This window comes from Cibotium barometz, chromosome 3 (assembly GCF_041138505.1).
Source record: "Cibotium barometz isolate CiBa-2024 chromosome 3, ASM4113850v1, whole genome shotgun sequence".
NCBI lineage: Eukaryota > Viridiplantae > Streptophyta > Polypodiopsida > Cyatheales > Cibotiaceae > Cibotium > Cibotium barometz.
Window position 1 is genome coordinate 69,739,997 of NC_141048.1, and position 26,821 is coordinate 69,766,817.

General features: G+C 44.3%; 2 protein-coding genes across 2 annotated transcripts; both read right to left on the reverse strand.

Annotated features, from left to right (window-relative positions):
• Nucleotides 1–324: 324 nt before the first annotated feature.
• Nucleotides 325–20,988, reverse strand: LOC147640476 (uncharacterized). The gene is made up of 2 exons (XM_086781081.1): nt 19,955–20,988; nt 325–743 (listed from the first exon to the last, which is right to left on the reverse strand). The coding sequence occupies exon 1, from the start codon at nt 20,897–20,899 to the stop codon at nt 20,006–20,008; it is 894 nt and encodes a 297-aa protein (XP_086637207.1). The 5' UTR covers nt 20,900–20,988; the 3' UTR covers nt 325–743; nt 19,955–20,005.
• A 230-nt stretch (nt 20,989–21,218) lies between these two features.
• Nucleotides 21,219–22,372, reverse strand: LOC147640477 (uncharacterized). Its single transcript, XM_086825359.1, has one exon. The coding sequence runs from the start codon at nt 22,242–22,244 to the stop codon at nt 21,219–21,221; it is 1,026 nt and encodes a 341-aa protein (XP_086681485.1). The 5' UTR covers nt 22,245–22,372.
• Nucleotides 22,373–26,821: the final 4,449 nt, after the last annotated feature.

A 26,821-nucleotide genomic window follows, 5' to 3' on the forward strand; every position in this document is an offset into this window, starting at 1 on the left:
ATACTTAAAATTCTCTCCATTTGGCCGAAAGAAAATGCCCAATGTCAATTTAAAAATGGGCCAAGGATGGAAGATTAGATTTTCTAAACTTTAATGGTGGTCAATATTTTTTTCGACTAGTGTCTCATGTTGAGAATACCCCCCTAGAAGATTTTTTTGAGTCGTTATAACTACAGGGAAAATATTTTTAACAAAAGTCCTGGCTTTTTTATAACAAGACTAGTGCAAACCATTCTTGGTCCAAAAGCTATGATAGACAAAATGCTCAGGTAAAGATTACAACAGGTAGATTCACATTCTGCAAACAACCGTCAATAGATCGAGTTGACATTGCAACAAGGTTTTTTGTATTGTGTTTCCAAAGAGCAAAACAAAAGGCTTTACATTCTATAGCAATTAGTTTTTTGTATACATTTTGGTTTTCACAACATTTTGTCCTATTCGAGACAATCTTATTATTGGCCTCTCATGTAAGGAAACCCCTCTTCTCACCATTTGATGACAGAAGTTATGACAATAATGTAAGCCACTAAAAAGAAAGCAGCTTCTGTAAACGTCAAAGCTCCTTTTGAAATGATCGCTTGAGATCTTGTTGGACCATTGCCACACTTTAAATCCAGGAATAAGTACATCATCGTCGACATAGAGTACCTCACCTGATGGTGGAAAGCTGAAGCATTTCTTGATGCAACTACAAACACAGTGGCCACATTTCTGCTTGAGGACATGATCTCTCACCATGCCTGCCACAGACAAACTTATTAGACTAGGGATAAAACTTCAAATCAAGAGTAATGGAGGTCACCCCAAATTGTTTAGGGGTTAATCAATCCCTTTCTTCTCTCCACAAACATAATAAGAGGGATAAAAGAGATGTTTGTTGACCCTTTGCATCAAGATTGCAATAAGGTAATCTCACCCCCTTTTGAGTATTATATGGGCAAGATCCAGTTTTAACTCTTAAAGTCCCCATACTACAGGTTCAATCTAAGTACAGGGACACCATAGATTGGTACCACCATTCACAGGCTTATCAACCTTTAATGAAGAAGGCCCTATCACACAAACTTAAGTAGCTCAAGGAATAATCCCTATGATACACTAAGGGAAGAACACAAGTATCACCATTTGCAGGCTAATCAACCTTTATGAGGAAGGTTCCATTACACAAACTTAAGTAGCTCAAGAAATAATCCATATGATACACTAAGGGAAGAACACAAGTATGCAGAAGGCCATGAAGTTCTGCTCTTTTATCCTCGTAAGTAGAAAAATCTAGTACAATCTCGCCGATATAGGTGGTTAGGGCCTTCCACAACAATTTAAAAAATTACAAGCACACGACATACTTGTTGAAGAAGAACGACAAAAACCCATACTCCTAGAATAAAACCATGTCATACCCAAGAGATGATGCCAAGCCGTCCACAAGAATAAGCCTCACCGCCACCACATCATTGGCCAATGCAGTCATCCTCCAAGTCCATAGCATCATACTTGCAGCAGACACCTCTCTCTCTCAGCAACAGCCCAGTAGAGCTCTCTCAGCTGATCTGCAGGTGATTCAATCTGCATGCATCACCATGGCCTCCAGTGATGTTCTAAATTGCATGCTTAGATGCACCAAATGATTTGTACCTAGCACACATCGACACCTGTTGCATGGGAGGAGATGGGATGTGACCAGCTGGGATGGCTATATAAATGAGATTTTCATGGCAGGTCGAGCAGGCCAACCCGTGGTAGGGATCCAAAATGTCCCTATGAATAGAGCAGGCCCCTCCCTACTTATTCATCATCAGACTTTCAGTCTTTCTGAAGGGGAGGAATCAGCTGCAGATTGCTAGAGATTGAGGGAAATCTGCTTTCTCCATCAACTTGGGCACTTCTACTGTGTGGATGATCATTTTGTATTTCCCAGACAGCATTGTACACAATTTCTAATTTTCTTCTGTAACTAAGCTTGGGTTCTTAGGATTTGCACCAGAGCTGGCATAGATACTAAGTATGTGTACAAGTTTTCAGCTGTTTCTCTCTCTGTTCACACTCTCACAGCACTACTAGTCTTACATTGGGTATTAGAGCCTAGGATCTACACATACCTGCATAGTGAGGATGACCACCCAGGCACCACCAGGGATCAGGCCAGTTCAGAGTGGTCCTACTGTCAAAGCTGGTGCAACGGAATACACACACACTTAGAGAGAAGTTGACGCAGAGAGAGAGAGAGAGAGAGAGAGAGAGAGAGAGAGGTTGGCGAACAGCTTTGATATGTATTAGCAATGAATAGGTTGATTAATACAATGGGTGGGCATGGGTATATATACCCTCACAAGTGAAATGGCCGACTACCACCCCACTTTGAGATACGACTTTTAACACCCTCTCTGTAGCTCATAGTGGACATAGATGAAGAAACCAAGTTGATGTAGATGCAACCATGGACACCTCAATACCGGCCGGATACCGAATACACCTCGGAAAATGCACCCAAAAAAAACTGTCTCCTCAAAGAATGCCATCTTGAGCTTCAGCTGCCACATAGAATAATGAATTGCAGACAACTCCACATTCATGATCCCCCATTCGTTGAACTGAGAACACACACGTCCAAAAGATCTCCTGAACATTGAACTATCGACACATGACGCCCAAAATTCTCTGACAATGAACTAGGAATTCATCCCGTCCATAATGTTACCACAATGAACTGCGAACACATCACGTCCATAGATTTGTCAAGCTGTTCCATGCCAGATGCATGTGCCTTGAACTCCGACACACGGGTCCAAATCACCAAAAACGGGAGCACAGACTGCCCCTCTCTGCCACTCACATGCCTCTCTCTGGCTGAAGCACGTGGTAGCATCCATCCACCAAGCTAGAATGCTGGAGTATGTGCCAGTGAAGTCCTCGCCACACCGGCAGACGCCGTAGCATCCCTCTTAGAATCAGTCACTGTCATCCTCGTCAGCTTTGCCTTTGCCTTTGTCATTTGTCGAGCGTTGAGTTTTAGCTTTGGATTTGCAATCCCGAGCCAAATGCCCTCGCTTTCCGCACTTATAACAACGGCTCCTAGACTTCTTATTGGATTCCGATGCAGCATGTGCCGATTCTACATCCTTCGGAACCCGAATCTTGCCTTGGGAAATGAGCACTGCTTCCTCCTCAATGAGAAAAGAGCTGAGATCATCAAATTCCAGCTTTTCCTTCGTGACTTGTAAGCGTAATGCCCTCGAGACCATCTCGTACTCCTCAGGCAACTTTGTAAGAACCAAGGCAGCTAACTGGGTACTAGTTAATGCACTATTCATAGCCGATAACTGATCATGGATAACCTTTGCCTTCATTAGAAGTGACTGCATAGAGGTCCCGGTTTCAAACTTGATGGAAAACAACTGGCCGAGAAGGGTTACTGCTCGCATTGTTGAGTCTCGATCAAACATTCCTGCAAGCTTTGACCACATTTCCTTGGCAGTCTTTAAAGTCTGAATGGCAAGGGAAATTTCCTTGGTGAGAGATTCTGCAATCGCCGACATCGCCTTCGCATTGTGAGCATCCCAATCCACAAGAGATTTGAGAAACTCCTCCTGAAGACGTGTGAACCGATTGCTATCCCTTCGGGGACGTTCCTCCGAGCCATCAACAATGTCCCATAAGCCTTTTCTGCTAAACCATAGCCTCATGATCAAGTTCCAATGCGCATAATTGTCGCCATTCAGTTTGTCGTCCTTGCTTGAACACGGGAGACCCATCTCATAAACTCCGTCCAAGATCTTCTCAGTCGATCCAAACCTCCTCTCCGTAGCCGACGCCCTCTTGTAACAGTCAACACAGTTGAAATCTCGTCCTGAGTCCTCGAGCACTTTGACCTGCAGGTCTTGGCCGCGTCCTAGATTCCACTCCCGAGGCTCCACCCTTGCGTCACCGGTGCCCTCCTGGCCTGCTATGATGCTGTCCAAAGCAAAAACAGCCTCCAAAGTGCTCTAAAAAACTGGCCGACCAGCAACAGGGCAGGAAAACGCAAGCCCACAACCAACCAGGAGAAAACGCAGCACTGAAGCTCTTGCTTGCTGCAGCCACTTGTGGTGTGCAACCTTGCGCCACCAAGCGCTACTGGAACAAAAACGCAAAGTGCCGCCCCAGTCCCTCCTCACCTTGTCTGCAGCAACGCCGAAGTACAACACAGCCCCTCACCTGATAGCGAAGCCAAAGTACAGCAGCACTACACCACCTTTCACGATCGTCGCCAATACAGCACGCAAGCCAAAAAAACGCAGCTCTTGTTCTCAACTGCTCCTACCTGCGCTTGAGGATCATTGAGCCAGAAGCTCTGATACCATGTCAAAGCTGGTGCAACGGAATACACACACACGTAGAGAGAAGTTGACGCAGAGAGAGAGAGAGAGAGAGAGAGAGAGAGAGAGAGAGAGAGAGAGGGGTTGGCGAACAGCTTTGATATGTATTAGCAATGAATAGGTTGATTAATACAATGGGTGGGCATGGGTATATATACCCTCACAAGTGAAATGGCCGACTACCACCCCACTTTGAGATACGACTTTTAACACCTACTTGGTGGTGCACATCTACGTCCCCTGGAGCACCTTCTGCCACAGAGAGACAGCCATGTGATATTATCTTGGAACGTTTGGTAATACAAATGCTGGTACAGCATGTACCATGACTAGTACAGCAAGTATAGTGGCTGGTACAGCCAGTTCAGTGGCTGGTACAGCAGGTACAATTGCTGGTACAGCCGATACGGTGGTTGGTACAACAAGTACAACAAGTACAAGGACTAGTACAGCCAATACAATGGCTGGTACAGTAGGTACAAAGGCTGGTACAACAAGTACAATGACTAGAAATCATAATAAATGATTAAATACCCTTGCCTTCAGTATTTCTTCGCGATGGAAGCCTCCAAAACAATCCCCAACAATCGGTATTCTTCATGGGCAGCCTTCACGAGAGAGAGAAAGAGAGTAGCCATCATTAGGGCACCCTGTAACGGTGGTAGAGGCTAGTGTGCAGCAAGAGAGACTCTATTAATGAAGATAGAGGGCTCCAATTTATAGATTTGGGCCTCCCATGAGCTAAAATGGCAAGAGAAGGCTACAATGACAAGTGGAGAGCCACACAATAGCTGAAGTGACAAGTGTGAGGCCACTTGTCTCACTTTGATCCACTTTCTAACAAGTGTCAGGCCACTTGTCTCACTTTGGTCCACTTTCTTGCCACATGTCCCAATCTAAGAGATGGGTCCTTCCATAAACTTTATCTCTAAAAATATCCCAACTGGTAGACATTCCGTTGCCAACTCTTGGTATCTGCTCGATTCCAGATGTAATGACGCGAACAGAATTTCCATCGGAGTCGGGCCAAAAATTGCAACTCTCCTAAATTTTAGGAGTGTGGTCCTTTGTATTCTAGGATAATCCCCCATTCCCAAAGCTTGTACTTTCCAAATATTTAGACATCCTGGAGTCCACCAGACTCCTTTCATACTGGGAAATGTCCAGGCTGGTGACACTTGGCCAACCAGCCGACCAGCCATGGAGGCCAGCCCAACCAGCCATGGAGGCCAGCCCAACCAGCCAGGCAGACAGCCTCAGAGGCAACCTGGACAGCAAAGGCGGCCAAGACGTGGTTTGAAAGGTGCCTACAAACTGGTCGTGGGAGACTTTTCAACAGGTCGACCCCTGAATGAGCAAACCCACTAGCATTAAAAGCACTATAAATAGCATAGGCTGTTTATTCATTTGGCATCTGATAATTCACAAAGGGTTGCAGTCTTCCAAAGGCCAGGACAGTAGAGGAGAAAACTGTATACAGCCAAGGTGAAGGGTGAAGATCAAGAATTAGATCATCAGATCTACAGATATTTGCATTATTGTTCATCATTCTAATAAAGCAAATACATCATTCGTGGTGGGGGCCCTCCAGAAGGTATTCGGGACCCAACATTCTCTCTCTCTCTCTCTCTCTCTCTCTCTCTCTCTCTGCACATATCTCTCTATATTGTGCGTTATCTTCGTCAGGAAAGATTGTTGAATTCTGTCCATGTACCAATTCTATCCATCAAGCTTCCGCATGTTACATTGGTATCATAGCCTTCTTCAAGTATGAAGATTCAGCCAAAAAAACCCCCCAAAAAAAGGAAAATTTTTCGCTTATGTGGTTGGTTTTTAGACACCTATGAACTACCCCTTTTGGTGTGACTCATGTCCCTAGAAGGACAATTGGTTTTTTGGTTTTTTTAGCCTCCAGAAAGTCTCCCACACGCTTAGTGGATGGTTTTGTTGCGCTCCGAAAAGGAAGTGCATATTCCCACTATGGCGAGCTTCGACGAAGAGAGAGAACAAAGAACTCCGAAACAAGAAGCACCAAGCAGTACTTCGAGGACGGCAAACATGAGTGTGCACAAGATGTTCCAAACGATGATGCGAGCACTCGCAACCCAGAACACCAAGTTGGAAAAGCAAAAGGCACAGAACTTGGCCCTAGAAGACAGAACCCGTACTCTAGCCCTTTTTCTCCGTCTCCGTCTCTTTCCCAAAACCCGACAATTGATCCTCTTTCGGATAACCCTTCTGGAGGATTACTACCACAACTGAGTTCGCAACTCAAGTTGACGATGCGAGCATTGGAGATTCGATTGATGGAAGACCGTGTGGCAGCATCCCGTGCTGCTACACAAGAAGACGCAAGACAACACGTGGAGCACAAAAGATTTCTTGCGGCTTTAGACGCAAGAGCGACATCAACTTCTTCCTCGAGTCATCCTCCCGAGAAGATGAACTTCAATAAGTATAATGGTAAACTCAACCCCACGACCCTTGGTTGCATCAATTTGAAGCTTATTTTGCTGTTGTAAACAAAAATGATACTAACAGAGTGATCTTGGCTAGTTGGTATTTAGAGGGCGAGGCCATCCCACGGTGGACTCAGTGGGCAGATTCGGTATGGCAGCTTATGTCTGAGACGAATTCGTCATAGATCTTAAGTGGCGGTTTCTACCGCCCCATTACCTCGAGCGACTCGAAGACGAGTTCAAGGGGGCACGTCAAAATGCGCAACCAATCCTGTAGTTTGCCAACAAAATTTCAAACTTATGTTTACAATCAAACATTTTTTTATAAGAATAGTCTTCCCCAGGATAGAGTATGGGAGCCTCTGGCTCCAAGAACTCGACTAATGCACCCAAGCTTACTCCCGACCAGAAAGCTCAGGCAGGCAAGACCGGTGGATGGTTGAGCCCATAAGAAATAGCTCAGTATAAGAAGGAGAGTAGGTGTTTCTTTTGTCATACAAAAGGACACTTCTAAGGATTGTCCAAAGAAGACTACCACTCCCTAGACTCCAAGCCCAACCTCCACAGCTTCTGGGTGAGCCCTGCTCCGACACAGACCCTAGTGATCGTCTCTAGTTCTTCAGACCCCAGTTCTTCGGTTGGTGCGATCATCAACCAAGACCTCGAAGATAAGTAGAAGCAGAAGGGCGAGCAAGACCAAGAGTATGCGCGCAATGAACTACTCAAGACGTTTGGCTACATAGGTGGTGGTTGTCTTGTTTGACAACGGCAGCACAGAGGATGTGGTCACCGAACAAGCCGCTCGATGAGCCTGGTTCTTGTTGACTTCAGTAGACAAGAAGGTAGAGGGATTTAGCACATGCATGACAACGAGCATCAAGTTTGAAGCTCAAGGTGCTAAACTAGTGATTCAGGGCACCGAGTTTATGCAAGACTTTATGGTTGCCCCTCTTGTAGGAGCAGACATAATTTTGGAAATTCAATGGTTTCACAAGTTCAACCAGACATCGATTGGGATAGGCCCACTTTCCAAATTACCCGAAACGTGTTCAAAGCCCCAATGATCATTAAGTGTGAACCAGGGATCCCGAACTTTCCTCTCATAAGCCACATGCAAACTAAATGAGAAATACGAAAAGATGCACAATGTGCAGTGATTTATATCCAAACTACCCAAACGGTGGCCAACGCTTCTAAGAAGTACTAGGCTCTCCATGACAAATTCCAGAAGATTCTTCTTCACTTCTAAAATTCTTGCACCAAAAACTATCACAGCTCCCCTGTCTAGACCGGAGGACCACAAGATAGACCTCCTCCCAGACTTAGATCCCCAGAGCAAGTTTCCATACCGCATGTTCAAGGCAATGAAATTGGAGTTGGACCGCCAACTCCAAGAGCTACTGCAGGTTGGCTTCGTACGCACTAGTGTGTCGCATTTGCCACACCGATCCTGTTTGTCAAGATAAAAGATAGTTCTTCTCGCTTGTGTGTAGATTATCGTGCACTCAATAAGCTCACTATAAAAAGCAAGTTCCCAATGCCTCAGATAGATTACATTTTATCGAGGCTAAATGGAACCAAAGTGTTCTCAAAATTAGATTTGAAAAGTGGGTACCACCAGGTTCGGATTATTGAGAGGGACATCCCTAAGACAACCTTCCGTACAAAACGGGCCCACTATGAATTTGTGGTCATGCCTTTTGACTTAACGAACTCCCCAGCCACATTCAACCGCATGATATGCGGATATTCCGGGACTTTATTTGTAAGTGTGTTCATATACTTGTATTTTCAACTACAATCGAGTAGTATGACATTGATGTGAGGAAGGTTTTGAAGTTGCTGGAAAGTAACGAGCTCTATGTCAATGAGAAAGAGTCAGAGTTTTATCTGTTCGAGGAGATTCACTACCTTGGATACATAATCAATGCCAAGGACATCCGACTTGATCAGACCAAAGTGGTTGAGATAGTCAATTAGGAGATACCGCACACAACTTATGAGATCTGCTCGTTTGTGGACATATGCCAAGTATATTCCACCCACATTGACAGATTCTTTGACCTCTCGGCGGATCTTACAGATATGCTTAAGGATGTCAAGACTAGAAGGCAGCAAATCCAAATGACTCCATGTTACTATGCTAGGAACGGCTCATTCCGCGAGGCCAGTGCTAGACAAGGAGCTTCTAACAAAGCCACCTTGAGGTTCTTGAATGTCTCCAAAGTGACGGGGAACGGGAACGAGAACGGGGACGAGGACGGGGAACGGGGACGGGGACGGGGACGGGGACGGGGACGGGGACGGGGACGGGGACGAGGACGAGGACGAGGAAAGGCAGGGAACGAGGACGGGGGGACGGGGACCGCATATGGAATATGCAATTTATTGACTACAAAGCACACTAAATAAAATAACATTTATGTTTTTACACTTTGAACATTCAAGGCATCACTTTAAATGTGCAATATGTGACGCAAACACCGAACAAGTGCTAATAAGACTTAAGTACACCGACAAAGTTCAAACCATTATATAAGCATGGAATGATGATCACTATCAAATAACAAAAGACTAGTGTCTACAATGCACATAAAGTGCTGAGTCAAGACTCAAAAGTAAAAACAATGAAACATAGCTAAATGATAAATCATAGAGCCTTGAATGCTCAATCAGAGGCTGGAGCGTGAGAAGTATCATGATCATGGCTGCCTACATGACCAGTCTGAAAGGTAGTGGCATCATCCTCTGGGCTCTGTTGTGTCTCCACCTGCTCATTTTTCTCCTCCTGCTCCATCTCCCACTGAGTAAAGGGATCTGCCTTTGCAGTCGCACCCTTGCAAAGCATTCGCAAGTTTGCGCTTACAAAGACAATATCATTGGCCTTTTCTACACCAAGGCGGTTCCTCTTCTTTGATGCAATATGGTTGTAAGAACTCCAAAGCTGCTCCAAACAAGAGGAGCTTACAGCTTGACTGAGATTGCGGACAGCCAAGTGTTGCAACTCAGGCCCATCTGAACCATAGTCTTCCCACCACAAAGCAACCCCAACCTTCAAACCTATCCTCCTGTGCATCCGCACAACCAAAAGCACCACGAAAGGACTTATATGCAGCAAGCTGGTCTCTGATTTTGCGCCTAATGCCTCCATCTGGCACTAGACGATCGAAGATATGCCTCCAACCATCACTGACCTCTCTGTCACCCTCTTGTCCATTACCCTGAAACTCAGGGTCCACCATATATGTAGCTACATGCATAGGAGAGGCATAGGAGTTCCACCTTGTCACACATAAGGAACGAATCTCCTCGTATCTATCCTCACGAGCTCTAACTCTTGCAACTTCTCTATCAGTCTATCCATTGCCTAATACACCTTCCCGATGCATGGCTGCATAGCATCTACAAGCCTCAACAAGTGGACAATAGGCCTCACCATAGCATCGATGCGTTTCACATCCTCCCAAAAGGAAGTGTTCTCTGCATGTTCCCTGCATAATATGCCTATGGCTATTGAAGCCAATGCAGAAGTGGTGAACTCATCGCTGATGAAGACCTGCCTCAATGCACCACTGCACTCCCTCAAGCGGGCCAGCATCAAGAACTTGTAGGCAAATCCGGTGTCGAGTATTTGAGAAGTGAGAGCCTTGATTTCTTGGAGAACTCGTGGCGGAGGAACTGGTGGTTCAAGAGAAATGTGACCATTTGATTGGCCTCCTGAATGATTGGCTCAATCCATGACTTCTTTCCAATATCTTTTAAAAGATTGTTCAAACAATGTGCCATACAATATGACACAGTTATGTGTGGATACATGCCCTCAATAATAGCTCCAGCTACCCTATTTGCAACCTCGCCATCTGCAACAATACCCACCACACATTCTGTAAACCGGCCTTCAGAGAGCAAAGGGCGGTGGAACAAACACTCGCACATAAAACGCTTCAACACCATTGAGGACCTAGAAAAGGAAAACAAAAAAAGGGGAGCTAGAGTGCTCCTACAAAAAGTACACGGACACCGATTGGCCCCAAATCGCAGTGGCGCCCCTTGCGGTATTTCTTTAATTGATTATAAGAGCTTTGATTACAATATAAGGCTGGTAATTCAGCCGTCCCAGTAGAACTCCTGAAGCCTGCAAAGAACCTGCATCTGGCTGTCCACTCGGCATCCACAAACAAGTCCAGCCATTGTTCACCTCAAAAGACTCTCAAACATTGAGTCTGCATACAGAAGCTTTCTCCCATGATCAAGGCTGCCACAACCATCCATAGCCTCTCACACTATGAACAGCATCACACCCTGACACATCCAGTGCTTCTGCATCACAACACAGACTCCCAAACTGTCTCTCAAAAGAGAACTCGCATCACAGCATAGCATACTATACAGTTGACACACCTGTACAAACCCTCTCTACCTTCCAAGGGTACTATCCATCTCTGTCATGGATTCCCTGTCCCCTGTCCTGACAGTAGCAAGGCTGTACCAAACATGTGTCCATTTCTGTACCTTCTGCATGCATGTGACCTATCATGTGACCTATCTCCTGGAGAAACCCAAAACATGTTTCTTCGAGAAAACCTACGACCTGTTTCCACACGAAAACCCTTAGGCCTGTTTCCTTTTGAAACTCCTGTTCTGTTTCCCATACATCTAGTTGCCTGTTCCCTCATGAAACATCTGGCAACATAGAGATGCTCATACTGTAGGTCCCACTGTTCCTTTCTAGCAGGAAGAAAACAATCTGCTCCATGAGCACGCAGCCATGCGAGCTTGCTTCACTCCCATGCCAAGAAACATAACCAAATGACCTGTACTTGCAGCCCAAAACCCAAGCACATAGCTGAATTTGCAGCCAAACAAAAACAGCCCATAAACTATCCCAAAACAGTCCCGAATCCAAAGCAAAGAGAAGCTGAAAATTCCATCAGATGAACGCCATCGACATGATGTCTATGTTCATGGAAAACCAACCTCTGTCCACCTTTGTATCAAGAGAAACCAACCCTTGTCTACTCTTCAGCAGAGGAAGAGAGAGAGAGAGAGAGAGAGAAAGGAGGCCTGTGACCCTGTCTTGTAGCGCAGCACAGCAGTCTCCAGAAAGCATGCATAAATAGACACTCAGATGCGCCTATATTGCCTGTAGCGCAGCCCGCCAGCAGTACCCTCCTGCTGTCCGTACAGGCCTGCAACTACCACCTGTACCAGCCGCCAGCCAACCTGCAGCAGCCGTACAGATCTGCCACGTGGACTGTACCTGCACATGCGCCGCCTCCAATCTGCAGCAACCTGACCTGTGCCGCCTGTACCTGCATAACCAGATCTGCCACGTGGACTGTACCTGCACAGCAGCCGTACACTGCCATGTGGACTGTACCTGCACAACAGCCGTACACTGTACCTGCACAGTCCCTTTCATGCGCAGCCAACATGCATCTTCAGGCGACCAACCCTCCTCAGCGAAAAAACACACACTTCTTCTAGAGAGATAGGCGCCTCCTTGCCTGCCAGCCCCTCCTTTTTCCCAAAAAGCACACGTGGCCCCAAAATAGCATAAGGGCCACAATTATCTTTAATGAAGGGCTTTTTAATAATTTTTAAAGGTTTTTAAACCTTTTAAGCTAAAATCTCTTTGCCCCCTTTCACACATGGGGTTATCCACACATGGGCGTCCATCTTCACTCCCACCTGATGCCATTCACACTATCCACCATGTCCCCGTGCACACCTGCATCTTGTCCAGAGAAAAACACAGGGTCATGACATACCCCCCTCTTGAAAAATGGCAAGCGTCCTCGATTGCACTCAATGGCACAGTAAAGCATCTCATGAGCAAAGATACCCCATATGGCAAAAACAATGGCCTTCCAATGCATCTGGGTGATAGAATAATCATCCTGCACAATAAGCCACACTGTCCTCTTGCTTGTTCCTTCAGAACCTACAGCAAAAGTCTAAAACCAAATGGAAACACGTTAACTGTGTTAGCCAAAAACAAAACCATGCATCATTCTACATATGGCACACATATGCATGACACACATATGCATTCGCAAACAATATGCTCCTCAAAATGCTCTACCTACTCCAAAGTAACAGTCTAAGGGCTGCTCGCAAGCCTTACGCCCATGGGCATCCCGCAGGACCCACGACTGAAGGTAAAACATGAGCATATGAAAGCACTCAATGCATCCAAACACTACATCCAGTAAGTACTTTCCCACATATGTCTCATGGCCATCCCGCAGGAGTTACACCCAATGGTGCATCCATGAACATAATAAAGCACTTGATGTATCATACCAACATACATGCAGCACATGACACAATGCAGAGTATTTCCCAATGTATTCTTAATGGTACCAGGATCCAATGGCACCAGAATACAAAAATACCTCTACCTCAAAAAGTGTATGCATACATGCACAAATAGAGTTCGATCCATATAGCCATGAACCAAACCAACTCTAGGACTGCTCGCAAGACTTATGCCCTCCATAGAGTTATCCATAGTTGCAGTTTGAGTTCCAGGTGCGCGCGACTGTGAACCATACTCAACCACCATCTCCTGTGACTAGTACACAATATCATAGAAGTCCCATAAGCAGATGTACTGTCAGCCTCAGTACCTTCGGGTGAATACAAAGATGTCACCAAGCGACTCCTAGATAACAAATGAGCCTGTCTGTAACAAGGGAGCGCAGGTGCTACCCCCCTCTTGAGCATCAGGCAATGCTCCAGACCTATGCTCTGCTGAACCTGAATGAGCCGTAACAAGAGTCGACTCCAACTCAAAGGCATCAAGATAAAGCTGCAAATCTTGAGGTGAATCTGCTAAGTCACCCTCCTCCATCCACTTCGCATCCATCAGTGAACTTCCTCCATCCACTTCGTATCCATCAGTGAACAGCTCTTGAACTTCACAGGATAGCGACGGGAAACCTTACCCTGTACCTTTCTTTCCTTAATGTGCCAGAATATGCTCAGGATTAAGAACCTTGTCAAGTTCCTCCACTTCCATCTGAGCCTCATCTGATACATCCTCAGGCACCCAAAACCTGCTTGCACTCCACCCAAGTGGTAAGCACAAGTCCTCGATGAAGCATAGTAGATCACCACAACTGTCTTCCGAACCCATGAAGCCTCTATGAAGATACCACCGGTGACAAACTGTCGAAAGCCATAGCCTTCAACGCATCTCCTGCACCATAACACTTCAACTGCTTCTTGTTCCTGGCCGACTACTTCTTGTCCTTGGTGTCTTTTCTCCCGAACTTCATCTTTAGCTCTTGCTCTTCACCTCATATAGGCAAAGACACACAATCCTGCACTGTGTCCTGCACTTCCTTTTCACTTTTCTCATGTTGAAGCTTTTTATGTGACAACCACGGGCTCGCCTCCTTGAGAAAGTCGACGATGTGTCCCGGCAATGGAACCTTGTAAACCGGCCTTCAGAGAGCAAAGGGCGGTGGAACAAACACTCGCACATAAAACGCTTCAACACCATTGAGGACCTAGAAAAGGAAAACAAAAAAAGGGGAGCTAGAGTGCTCCTACAAAAAGTACACGGACACCGATTGGCCCCAAATCGCAGTGGCGCCCCTTGCGGTATTTCTTTAATTGATTATAAGAGCTTTGATTACAATATAAGGCTGGTAATTCAGCCGTCCCAGTAGAACTCCTGAAGCCTGCAAAGAACCTGCATCTGGCTTCTTGTCCACTCGGCATCCACAAACAAGTCCAGCCATTGTTCACCTCAAAAGACTCTCAAACATTGAGTCTGCATACAGAAGCTTTCTCCCATGATCAAGGCTGCCACAACCATCCATAGCCTCTCACACTATGAACAGCATCACACCCTGACACATCCAGTGCTTCTGCATCACAACACAGACTCCCAAACTGTCTCTCAAAAGAGAACTCGCATCACAGCATAGCATACCATACAGTTGACACACCTGGACAAACCCTCTCTACCTTCCAAGGGTACTATCCATCTCTGTCATGGATTCCCTGTCCCCTGTCCTGACAGTAGCAAGGCTGTACCAAACATGTGTCCATTCCTGTACCTTCTGCATGCATGTGACCTATCTCCTGGAGAAACCCAAAACATGTTTCTTCGAGAAAACCTACGACCTGTTTCCACACGAAAACCCTTAGGCCTGTTTCCTTTTGAAACTCCTGTTCTGTTTCCCATACATCTAGTTGCCTGTTCCCTCATGAAACATCTGGCAACATAGAGATGCTCATACTGTAGGTCCCACTGTTCCTTTCTAGCAGGAAGAAAACAATCTGCTCCATGAGCACGCAGCCATGCGAGCTTGCTTCACTCCCATGCCAAGAAACATAACCAAATGACCTGTACTTGCAGCCCAAAACCCAAGCACATAGCTGAATTTGCAGCCAAACAAAAACAGCCCATAAACTATCCCAAAACAGTCCCGAATCCAAAGCAAAGAGAAGCTGAAAATTCCATCAGATGAACGCCATCGACATGATGTCTATGTTCATGGAAAACCAACCTCTGTCCACCTTTGTATCAAGAGAAACCAACCCTTGTCTACTCTTCAGCAGAGGAAGAGAGAGAGAGAGAGAGAGAGAAAGGAGGCCTGTGACCCTGTCTTGTAGCGCAGCACAGCAGTCTCCAGAAAGCATGCATAAATAGACACTCAGATGCGCCTATATTGCCTGTAGCGCAGCCCGCCAGCAGTACCCTCCTGCTGTCCGTACAGGCCTGCAACTACCACCTGTACCAGCCGCCAGCCAACCTGCAGCAGCCGTACAGATCTGCCACGTGGACTGTACCCGCACATGTGCCGCCTCCAATCTGTAGCAACCTGACCTGCGTCGCCTGTACCTGCATAACCAGATCTGCCACGTGGACTGTACCTGCACAGCAGCCGTACACTGCCACGTGGACTGTACCTGCACAGCAGCCGTACACTGTACCTGCACAGTCCATTTCATGCACAGCCAACATGCATCTTCAGGCGACCAGCCCTCCTCAGCGAAAAAACACACACTTCTTCTAGAGAGATAGGTGCCTCCTTGCCTGCCAGCCCCTCCTTTTTCCCAAAAAGCACACGTGGCCCCAAAATAGCATAAGGGCCACAATTATCTTTAATGAAGGGCTTTTTAATAATTTTTAAAGGTTTTTAAACCTTTTAAGCTAAAATCTCTTTGCCCTCTTTCACACATGGGGTTATCCACACATGGGCTTCCATCTTCACTCCCACCTGATGCCATTCACACTGTCCACCATGTCCCCGTGCACACCTGCATCTTGTCCAGAGAAAAACACAGGGTCATGACACATTCCGGGAACATGAGCTCAATGCCACTTGCCCACTCTGCTGCAACCACGTCTGCACTCTTCCCTGTCCCAAAGGCATCATGTGAAGCAATAAAGTACATCTCCGATCTCGCCACGGGAAGCCCATAGCCGCTTTGTGTTCTCTGCAGCTTGCTCGACAAGGCGCTTCTCCTTGTCAAGCAATGTGGTGCGCAAAGACTCTGATGATGGGGGGGTGTAGTTCGGACCATACTCCCCAATCCTCTTCACCATAGCCTTGAAGTACTCGGATCTGATTACAAAAAGAAACAAGTGAACTTTCAAGAATGAAACTTAGAAAAATCATGTTAAGAGGGAAGAGTCAAGGCTTACCTAGCAGTATGGAAAGCAATATGGTCATGGAAGAAGAAACGAGCCACAGCTGTATCAACCTCTTCCCCAGACTCATGCATAAGGTGGGCTCTCACTTTGTCTGACCCACGTCCGCCTATAGGGGCAAAGCTTGCAAGACCACGGGCGTGAACCTCCTCCACTTCCAAGGCGGTTGGCATTAACCTCTTCCCACCATGACCAACCATTGGTTCTTCTAGCACCACCACGACGTGCGAAGCCGAAGGTTGCTTGTGAAGAAGATGCCATGAGAGAGGGTGAAAGTTGAGAGAGAGAGAGAGAGAGAGAGAGAGAGAGAGAGAGAGAGAGAGAGGGAGTGGGAGAGGCTAGAGCCTAGAGAAAGCTTGCGGGTTGAGACTCGAGAGAGAGAGTGAGGGAGTGGGAAAAAGAGAGAGAGAGTGAGAGAGTGGCCCGTGAGAGAGGGAGTGGGAGACAGAGAGTGAGGGAGTGGGACCTGGCCCTGGGCACTAGGAGGGAGAGAGAGAGAGAGAGAGAGAGGCTAGAGCGCTTGTTGCCTTAGCCTTAAGCTATAGACTAGGGCGGCTGGCCAAGAGTGAGAGAGTGGGAGAGAGAGAGAGAGAGGAGAGCACTCAGCACAAGCCTTATAGGCTCAGGTCACGGGTGATGGGCCATGGCAGCCAGGCCAACCAGCGTGAGGAAAGCAACGGGAAGCTGCCAGCCACCAACGGGAGGAAAGCAACGGGCAAGGACCCAAAAAAAAAAAAGAAAAGACGGCGTCCCGTTCCAGTCCTGTCCCCGACCTGCCCGTACCGTTCCGCCGTTCCCGAGACGGCGTCCCCTTGTGACGCATTTGCCCGAGGCATCCCCTCCGTCCCCAGCCCGCGCCAAAACGAATCGCCAATTCGGGACGACGTTTCTGCGTCCTGGCCCTCCGTCCCCTATTACTATGGTTCCTAGTAATCACCGTTACGATGGTCTTGGTTAGGTGTGCATTGTCTTGCACATCAAGCAGTGCCAGTCCGTAATGTGAGTCACCCTCTGAAATGATGTCGAGTGTTCGGCTTGTAGCTAGATACTAGACACCTGAGTTTTAGGGCATGTAGAACGGGGCAGCGCTTTGGACTACCCCAGAAAGGGATTGGTATCCCTCGACTAAGAGACTGGGTCGGCCTTAGGCCACCCTAAGGAACCGAGAGGCCCATGGCCAATGGCCACCGGCCCAAAAAGAGACTAGGCCTTGGTCGGCCTAGTCTTGGGGGCCTGGTAGCCAAGGTTGTTAGAGGCGTCAGAGGCGTTTGGTACGAGGCGGGTATGGTACGTGGTACGAGGCGGGTATGGCACGCGCCTCGAAAGACTCGTATTTTTTAGAGACGTTAGAGGCATCTGTTATATATATATATATATATATATATATATATAGTGAAAGTTGAGAGAGAGCGAGAGAGAGAGAGACTAGGGTGTGTATGTATGACCCTTGAGGGAGGGAGAGAGAGGGTGTGTATGAGAGAGGGAGAGAGGGTGTGTGAAAGAAAGAAAGTTGTATTAAACGTCTGCAAAAGGCCAAAATGACCTATGAGACCAAAATAGTCCATCCTCATCATCTGGATACATCATCAAGATTCAAGGGTACAAAGTAAAATGAAATGAACTCAAATGAACCGGTAGAGTATAGAGAGAGCTTCAAAAGTGGGTATAAAAAACATCATCATCCTAGTGTGTTTGAAGTTTGAGAGGCTTAAGGGACGGAGGGAGAGAATGAGGGAGAGAGTGTGTGTGTGAGACGGGCTGCCTTGGGCCCTTAAAGCCCCCGTCTAAAGACTCAAACCAGCAAAAAAAAAAAAAGTGGACGCCTCGATCAGGCAATCATACGCCTCAAACGCCTCGTAACAACTATGCTAGTAGCCTATCAGCCAGCCCATATGGGCTTGGCCGGCCAGCCAGCCGACCAGCCAAGCGGCCAGCCTCGAAGGTGGCTTGGACAGGCCAGGGCACAGCCTAGACAGCAGGTGGCCAGGACATGGTGTGAAAGGCACCTACTAAAAAGGCACTAAAACTGGTCATGGGAGACTTTTCAATAGGATAACTCCTGAATGAGCAAACCAACCAGCATTAGAAGCTCTATAAATAGCATAGGCTGTTTATTCATTTGGCATCTCATAATTCACAAAGGGTTGCAGTCTTCCAAGCATAGTTACAAGAAACGACCGTTTCAGTCCTAGAAACGCGTTTCTCCATTTCAAGACCCCATCCGTTTCCATGGTCGTTTCTAGTTTCCCAAGTGATATTGTCACAAGAAATGGCCGTTTACCCCAAAAAACTTGTTTCCCAGTTTCCATTCCCGTTTCTCGTTTCTGGTGACTATGCTTCCAAAGGCCAGGACAGCCAAGGGGAAAAATACAACCAAGGTGAAGGGTGAAGGGTGAAGGTCAAGAATCGGCTCATCAGGTCTCCAGATATTTGCGTTATTGTTCTTCATTCTAATAAAGCAAATACACCATTCGAGGTGGGGGCCCTATAGAGGGTATTCTCTCTCTCTCTCTCTCTCTCTCTCTCTCTCTCTCTCTCTCTCTCTCTCTCTATTTCTGCACATATCTCTCTATTGTGCGTTACCCTTGTCACGAAAGATTGCTGAATTCTGTCCACTGAAGTACTGATTCTATCCATCAAGGTTCCGCATGTTACATGGAGCCTCTCTTGCTTGGGCTTCATAAAACTCTTGAAAACTAGGTTAGAGGGGTCGATTAGAGGGGACCATTGAGGTGCAGGGGCTGGTTGAGAAGGTGCACATGCTAGTCTAGGTGGGAATGATCACTGACCAGACAACAAACCCCACATGACCGCCATGAAAACTGGGTTTTATTCATCTTGAAACCCATCACCTGACACCTCACATCTTACAACTGGTAGCCAGTCCATGCTCCAATCACATGCGTTTCTTTGCTAAGCATATGCTGTCATTCTATAACAAGTAGGACATGCGCATTGCTGATAATCTTAGCCTTAAATATTGTCACTTGTAATATAATCATGCAGCATTACAATTATTTAACATTATTTAATTCACTTTTTAGGTAAACTACAGCCCACCTTGTGTACAGGTCTGATCCACAAAAGATACGTTCCTATGGTGGGATGAGGCATTGATTGCACACAGGAAAACAAACAAAAACAGCATTGATTTGAATGTATTTTGCTTTGTCTCAGATATGGAACATTACTCACACCATTACAAGCACTGGCCTCATTGGTAGATTGAGGTGTTTTGACATAATCCAAGCTGGCAAGAAATTTGACCAAAAGTTTGGCCAATTTTTCAATCCCCCAGCTCATACTCTTCAAAAGCTATGTAAAAAGTTGTTTGTAGGAGACAAAGACTGAACTTTCCATGTGAAGCAAGATGGACAAAGTTCACTAATGTCCCACCTTCATAAGAGAGATTTCATGTTTTCTGATGATGATAAAGAGAACTTCATGAGTCCAGAAAAACTCACCTCTGAGCTCCCTAAGAACCTTAATGATCCGGAGAAAATCAGTTCTTGAGATCAATCACCCAGCATCTGCCTGGCTGAATCATCAAATCCCTGTTTGATTTTTCTCTTCTTCTCCTTCTCTGTAGCAAAGCTCAGAAAGTCCAAAGGCAATGCCTGCAAATCAGCGGCCTCTCCGTTGTTCTCTGGGAGTAAAACCTTACCTGGTGTTGCTAAGAAACCTGTTTTCTCCTTCTTCCTTCTCTTCTTGGAAGAAGCCACGTCTTCTTCCACTTTGGCAGATGAAGGAGCAACAAAAACCCTGGCCTCAGAATCCATGTGAGCATCCATGTCCTCTATGATTGACTTCTCCTTCTTCCTTCTCCTTTTAGCAGACTCCGTGTCTCTTTCCACTTGAACAGACAGAGATGCAGCAGAAACCCTATTCTCAGAGACCTTAAGGGCACCCACGTCTTCTGCTTCCCTGTCCTGGTTCTCCTTCTTCCTCTTCTTGTCATGGCGCTTTTGATCATCACAAGAGGGGCCAGCCACTGGTTCCTGAACTACCATGTCGGATCCATCGTCGAGTAAAGAATGCTTCCTCTTCTTCCTGTGCTTTTTGGAAACCTTCTCCGCCTCCATCACTGCCGATCCAGTTTCCATAGCCATGTTTCGCCCCCCATTGTCTGCAACAGGCAGGCTCTGGTTTTCGTCACTGTGGTCGCTGTGCTGCACAAAGCCAGGAGAAGCCTCAGAAAAATGCCTGCGCTGTCTTTCTTTGCCCCTTACATCGAAGCTTTCTGCTTTCCTGGACATTGACTCCTCCAAGGCTTGGGCTACATTGGCCACATAGCCTCTGGCGAAGGAGTCGGAGCAGGCATCGCTGGACAGAAAGCGCTGCAGCAGCGCCGACGCTTCAGACAAGGTGCAGGACGAAGACGTGACGGCTCTCACCCGCACAGGTAGCATGGCTAACGACAACCGTCTGCCCTGTAGAACAACATTATTGGAGAAGAACACCCAATTACAGGGGTGTGGTTTGGGGAGGGTTTAGAGCATTAACCCTAGAGCTTGCTGTTTAATGGGCATTTCTAAGATTTAAGTGTAAATGCTATTATGCCATCTATTCACTCTCCTATTCACTCTCCTATTCGGAAAAAAATATAACTCTCGATTCAAAAAGAGGACGACAAAAAGAAAACCATAGATATTTTTTATTTTTCAAGGCAAAAATTCCTATGGATTCACATTTGAGAAAAACATAATAAAAATGTCATTTATTGATATTTCAAGTGATTACAATACCAATATTTTTTTTCTGTAATAAAGGAATATATTCTAGCTTGTGGATGTTCTCCTCATTGTCACTATCATCAACTTCGATATCAATTGGAATGTCTTTATCTTTTTCAATTTCTTTACCCGGTCTATGTGTTTGCTCTTCCTCCATTATTTCAATTGTTTGCTTATTAGTCTTATAAGAATTCTCTACTATTTCATCTTCATTAAAGGCATACCTCAAATCGTCAACTTCATTCTCATTTCTTTTCCATCTGTTCATAAACCAATCTAATCTTGGATGTGAAGCATCAAAATTTTGTTTATTAATAAAAATATCATAGATATCTTTCATTGTTGTGTTGGATGGGTATACCATTGTCCTCCATAAAGCATCAACTTTTTGAAGCTCCATTCCTCTTCCTTGATATGGTGTTATCCAATTAGAAGACGGGTAGTACTTTCCTGTCTTGATCATTTTATGAATGGTGGTGCAGAAATTATTGCCTAAAGGATGCTTTAAATAGAACTTCCAAAACATCAATGCTCTATCAAAAATGTTTGTTGGAGTAAGACAAACTTTGTTCTTCAAATCATCTGCACCATATTGCATGTAAATTTCTATTCCCTTTGAAATATCTTCAGCACTAATATTATGCAACACATTTTTGTAATGAGGCTTATCAATATCTTTCATACAATAGCCTATCATACCATGAAATGTGTGCATGTTCTTCTGCCTTAATGCTCTACACATTACAATGCCACCAATGGGATTATTCTTATCCCAACCAAGATACTTTTTTATGAGTTTATTAACTGCAATTATTGACTTTGCATGAATTCTAATGACCATTTGATAATGTAAATGGAAAACTGTGCCTCCTCTTTCCAATGAGCAACTACCAGCAAGGCATTCCTTAGTGATAAAATCATGAAGATTATTTAGTAATGCTTCATCAATGTCACTACCACCTAATGATATTGTCACACTTAGCTCAAGCACTTTCAAGTTGACATTGGATTGATCTAACATTGCATCTTCATTAGATAACTTCTTTGGTCTTCCACGATTTTTCTTAGGTTCTATGCTTGAAACTTCATGGCCTTCATTAGTTGAATTTATAAATTTTCCAGTCGTTGATTCTCTTGCTCTTTTTTTCATTTTTGACATTTCACTACATAAAAAATAAGAAAAAATAGGTTAATAATTCAGAATAAATATAGTCAAATTAGTGATAAAACAAAAATAAATGAATAAATTAAAAAATTAAAATGTTTGTTATCAAAAAACTTACATGAAATTGGACGTCGTATATGACAGAACCTTGTGCTAGCAAAAAGAATTGAAACAAAGACGCAGAATCTTAATCTGTTGTAAGCAAATTATTTATTAATCAATTTCATTATTTCTGTCCACTCAAAAGTTTCTGGAAAATAAAAAAATTATCTGGTCCTTTATTTCAAATTATTTTATATAAATTAAATATATAAACCTTAGCTAACGTTTTCTGCTTATGCCATCGCCATCGCCATCGCCTCAAGTAGCGGATCCAGCACGCCTCAAGTAAAAGCTTGGATGGATTATTTTAAAGATTGATACACACCGCCCAACCACAAGTAAAATGTCCTCTTCCGCTAAAGTTAAAATTAAGATAATTAGCTTCCGGCGCATGAGGACGCCCATGCAGCAACAAAATGCCCATATCAATCAATCAATTAATTTCTGAACAGTAACCCACTACCTTACAGTTCAATGCCTCTGCCTCTTCCTCTTCCGATTCTCTGTTCCTTTCACTGCTAATCCATGTAAAAAAACCTTCTTAAGCCACCCTTAGAAACCAACGTCTAAAACCCATCATTGAAATGACGAAAAAATCGGGACCCAAGAATCTAATCCGAGTGTTTGCAGATATTTCTGTAAGCGGTAGGGAGGAGGAGACGGATATGAGATGGATATGCACAGTTGCAACCGATGGAAATAAAAATATAATAATTAATAAATAAATAATATTATTACGTAAGTTTTTTTATCCTAAGGTTTGTAGGAAAAAAAACCTTAATATCACTCAGTTAATTAATGGAATTTCCTTTTCCACTCGTTGTATGCCCCTATTTATGTATAGTAAACTGATGTGCTTGAACAGGGAATCGAAGCTATTCGTTAAATGTGAAGTAAAGTGTAGAACTCAAATATGGTCGTTGGTATTGATTAATTTGTTGTAGAGAGGTAACCTTAGAGCATTTGTAGAGCATTTTGAAGATAAACCTTATTTAAAATGGAGGTTTGGGCTTGTAGACAAGTGGAGGGCACATGCTGGATAGATTTTTCTAGAGGATTCTAGGCGCTGGCATTTTTGCAAGGATTCAGGGCAGTGGCGTTTTTAGAGTTTTTCTCCGTGTTCACCACCACGGGTCTGGTGGGGTCTCTCTCTCTCTCTCTCTCTCTCTCTCTCTCTCTCTCTCTCTCTCTCTCTCTCTCTCTCTCTCTCTCTCTCTCTCTCTCTCGTCTTTGTGGGTGTGAGCCGAAGATGTGGTGGGGTGAGGTGTGGAGAGGAAGGTTAGATGTCAGGCCTATGCCTAATGAGGGAGCTGTGTCTGAGGTTAGGACAGGAGGCTGCATTGAGCGAGGCAGGGAAGCTAGCGTGAAGCAGAGTTGGAGGCAGAGGCTGTGATGAGCAACATAGGGAGGCAGAAGGAGCCGTAGATTTTACCCCTTAGGATATTCATTAATTAGTGCCCGCTTGTTTTGCGGGCACTAATTAATGAATATGACTATAGCCTAAATATGGCTATAGTCATATTCTGGCTAAATACATTGTATTTACTCCACTCAAATTGAAGCTACATTGAATCTACTTATTCGAATATTTATATATTATATGTGCATACATGTTAACAGTGCAGCTAGCTCTATTACACCAAAAGGTTTTTTATTCTGACTAGGAATATACAATACTACTTCTAGTAGCTGACTGGAAATAACAATACTACTTATATGATATGATGTATACATAATAGGTAATCTTCCAACCAGATTCGTCAAGCTCAAATTGGTGGCAAGTTGCACCTTGAAGCAAACAAACTTTCAAAATTTACACTTTCTGCTTTTAGAATCCAAGATTGACGGGTCTTGAAATAATAGTCATAACCAAATGTATCCGTTCCTGCAAAGAGTATCCAAGATTGACGGGTCTTGAAATAACAGTCATAACCAAATGTATCTGTCCCTACAAAGAGTATTCATAAGCTACGTCTTTTTTGATGGGAAAAGGGGAGGAAGTTTCCTCCTCCACATGATTTGGCTTCTTGACAAACCACATCATAATAGATAAAGATGTTCGGGAACAAATAGAAGAAGAAGAAAATAATATCCTTAATGACTTGGAGGAAAATCAAAGAGATGCTCATAATGCCACTATTGTTGCGGATAAAGATACTGCCTCATCATCATCTAGCGAATCTACATTTATTACATCCTCGAGTTCTTCTATGGATGCTAATCATGAGACACCTTTTAATCCTATGTTGGAAGATATAGGAGATATGGAGATAGCATTAGAAATTCATATCTTTGGAGTTATGGATCTTGTACAAGATGAACAATCTTGAATTTACTCTATTACTTTATTACAATATTTATTCAGTCATGTTATGTGAAAATTGAATCCACTAGAGATTTATGTCCCGTAAAAGGCTGCTCTAAGTGCATAGGCCTAATTAAGATAAAGAGGTAGTTCCCATCTACATGTCTTAGTTGGAAAAAGGACATGCACATTTTGTCAAAGTGGACATTTATCTTTCAACGCTAGGTAAGTGTGCACTTCATGTGCCTAAACAGATTATTCTGCTCTCGGGTTCTGTTTGTATGTGGCCAAGAGTGCTTTTAAATGATTCCTAGAAGAGACACATTCTATGCCTCTCTGGATCCTACTTAGAACTTCTCTCTTTCATGTCTGATGATATTAGAATTAATTGGGTTATTCAATTTTTAAGGTAAGCACTGAAGTTCTATCTTTCTTTTTTTAATTGGGTTATTCAATTTTTAAGGTAAGCACTGAAGTTCTATATTTCTATTTTGCAAATATTGACGCAATATTGATATAAATATCGATACAAATACCGACATAAATATCGATGTAATACCAAAGCAGATACTAATGCATATAGCGATTATACTAACACATACACCAAGGCCCGTAAGATCCCTTGCCTTAAAAAAAACTCTCTTTAAAACGTCGATAGTGGGTAGATCTCTTATAGTTATCCTGCAACCCCAACTGCTACTTGCCAATAGGCCACAAGTCAATCCTACCATAATTTTTTGGTCTTAAGGCTCTCCTCTATTTCATGGCTTATGGCAACTCCTTCTTTGAGTCTCATTCCCATGTGACCTTGGTATTCTAGGGATTTCTCATGGCTTATAGCAACTCCTTCTCCAAGTCTCATTCCCATGTGACCTTAGTATTCTAGGGATTGCTCATTCCCATGGTTAATTAAGCCAATGCTTACAAGCCTCCACCCAACTACAATCCCTTTCTCTCGTGCTCTTCTATAAGTCTCCACACCTTGTATTTTTTATTTACACCCCTTGACAAACCCTTAGTTTTGGATAGCATCATTCCCTAGGCCCTTCATGGTTAATTTTTAGGCATATTTTAAGTGTAAGTACTCTATAACTTGGTATATAGTTATGTGACATACTTATTGTCTCTACTATCGATATTGAAAGTGCCCTTTTCTAAATAGAGGAAAACCACATTCCATATGATCATTTAGGGGAAATCTATGCCACCTCTCCACCATACCTTGTGTATGAAAAAACATACATGCATAATATGGAAAAATAAGGTTTGAAATATTATTTTGCATGTTACTAGCATATTGTTTTTGAGTTGTAGCTCTTGGCAAGCGTATTGTTTTATAGAAAATTGCTAGAATATGAGATGATGCTCAACAGTCACTACCTTTCACTCAAAATAGTGCAGGTAGTTAGCCATTACTCGAGTGATTTGGCGTTTTCTTCTAATAGAGTACATGCAACGTCCACACAAACACTAGATTCTCTGGGCCTGTCGCCTCCTTCTTTAGTTTCTTTGGATGAAGATCTAGATGGATTCTCCACGATGAGAATACGTTTGCATTTTGGCTGGAATATAAATAGGGTTACTCTAATTGAGTTGGTCAAACAAAAGGAAGAAAAAAGTGAACTTATTTTGGATCAAAGTCATGAAACGTCAGTAACACATACGGTATACTCGTTAGTATACATGTCAATATACTTTTGACGCTTTACGGACAAGTATACCACAATGACAATTACAAGACGAATATCCCGACTCTGGAATAAATTGAATACCGATAGTGCATCATGAAATACCTATGTCTTCCCCTATTTCTACTATGGTGAGTTTGCCTCTTCACCCCCTGCCCTCCCCTCTCCTCCTTCCCCCCCATTTCTACTATTGTGAGTTTATCTCTTTCCCACCCCTCCCCATGTCCCCCCCATCCTTACTACCCCCTCCACCTCCCTCTCCTCTCTATGATTTTCTAGTTGCATATTCTTTTCTCATTTTTTTTGAAATACTAATGTCTTTTTTTGGGTGTGTTGTA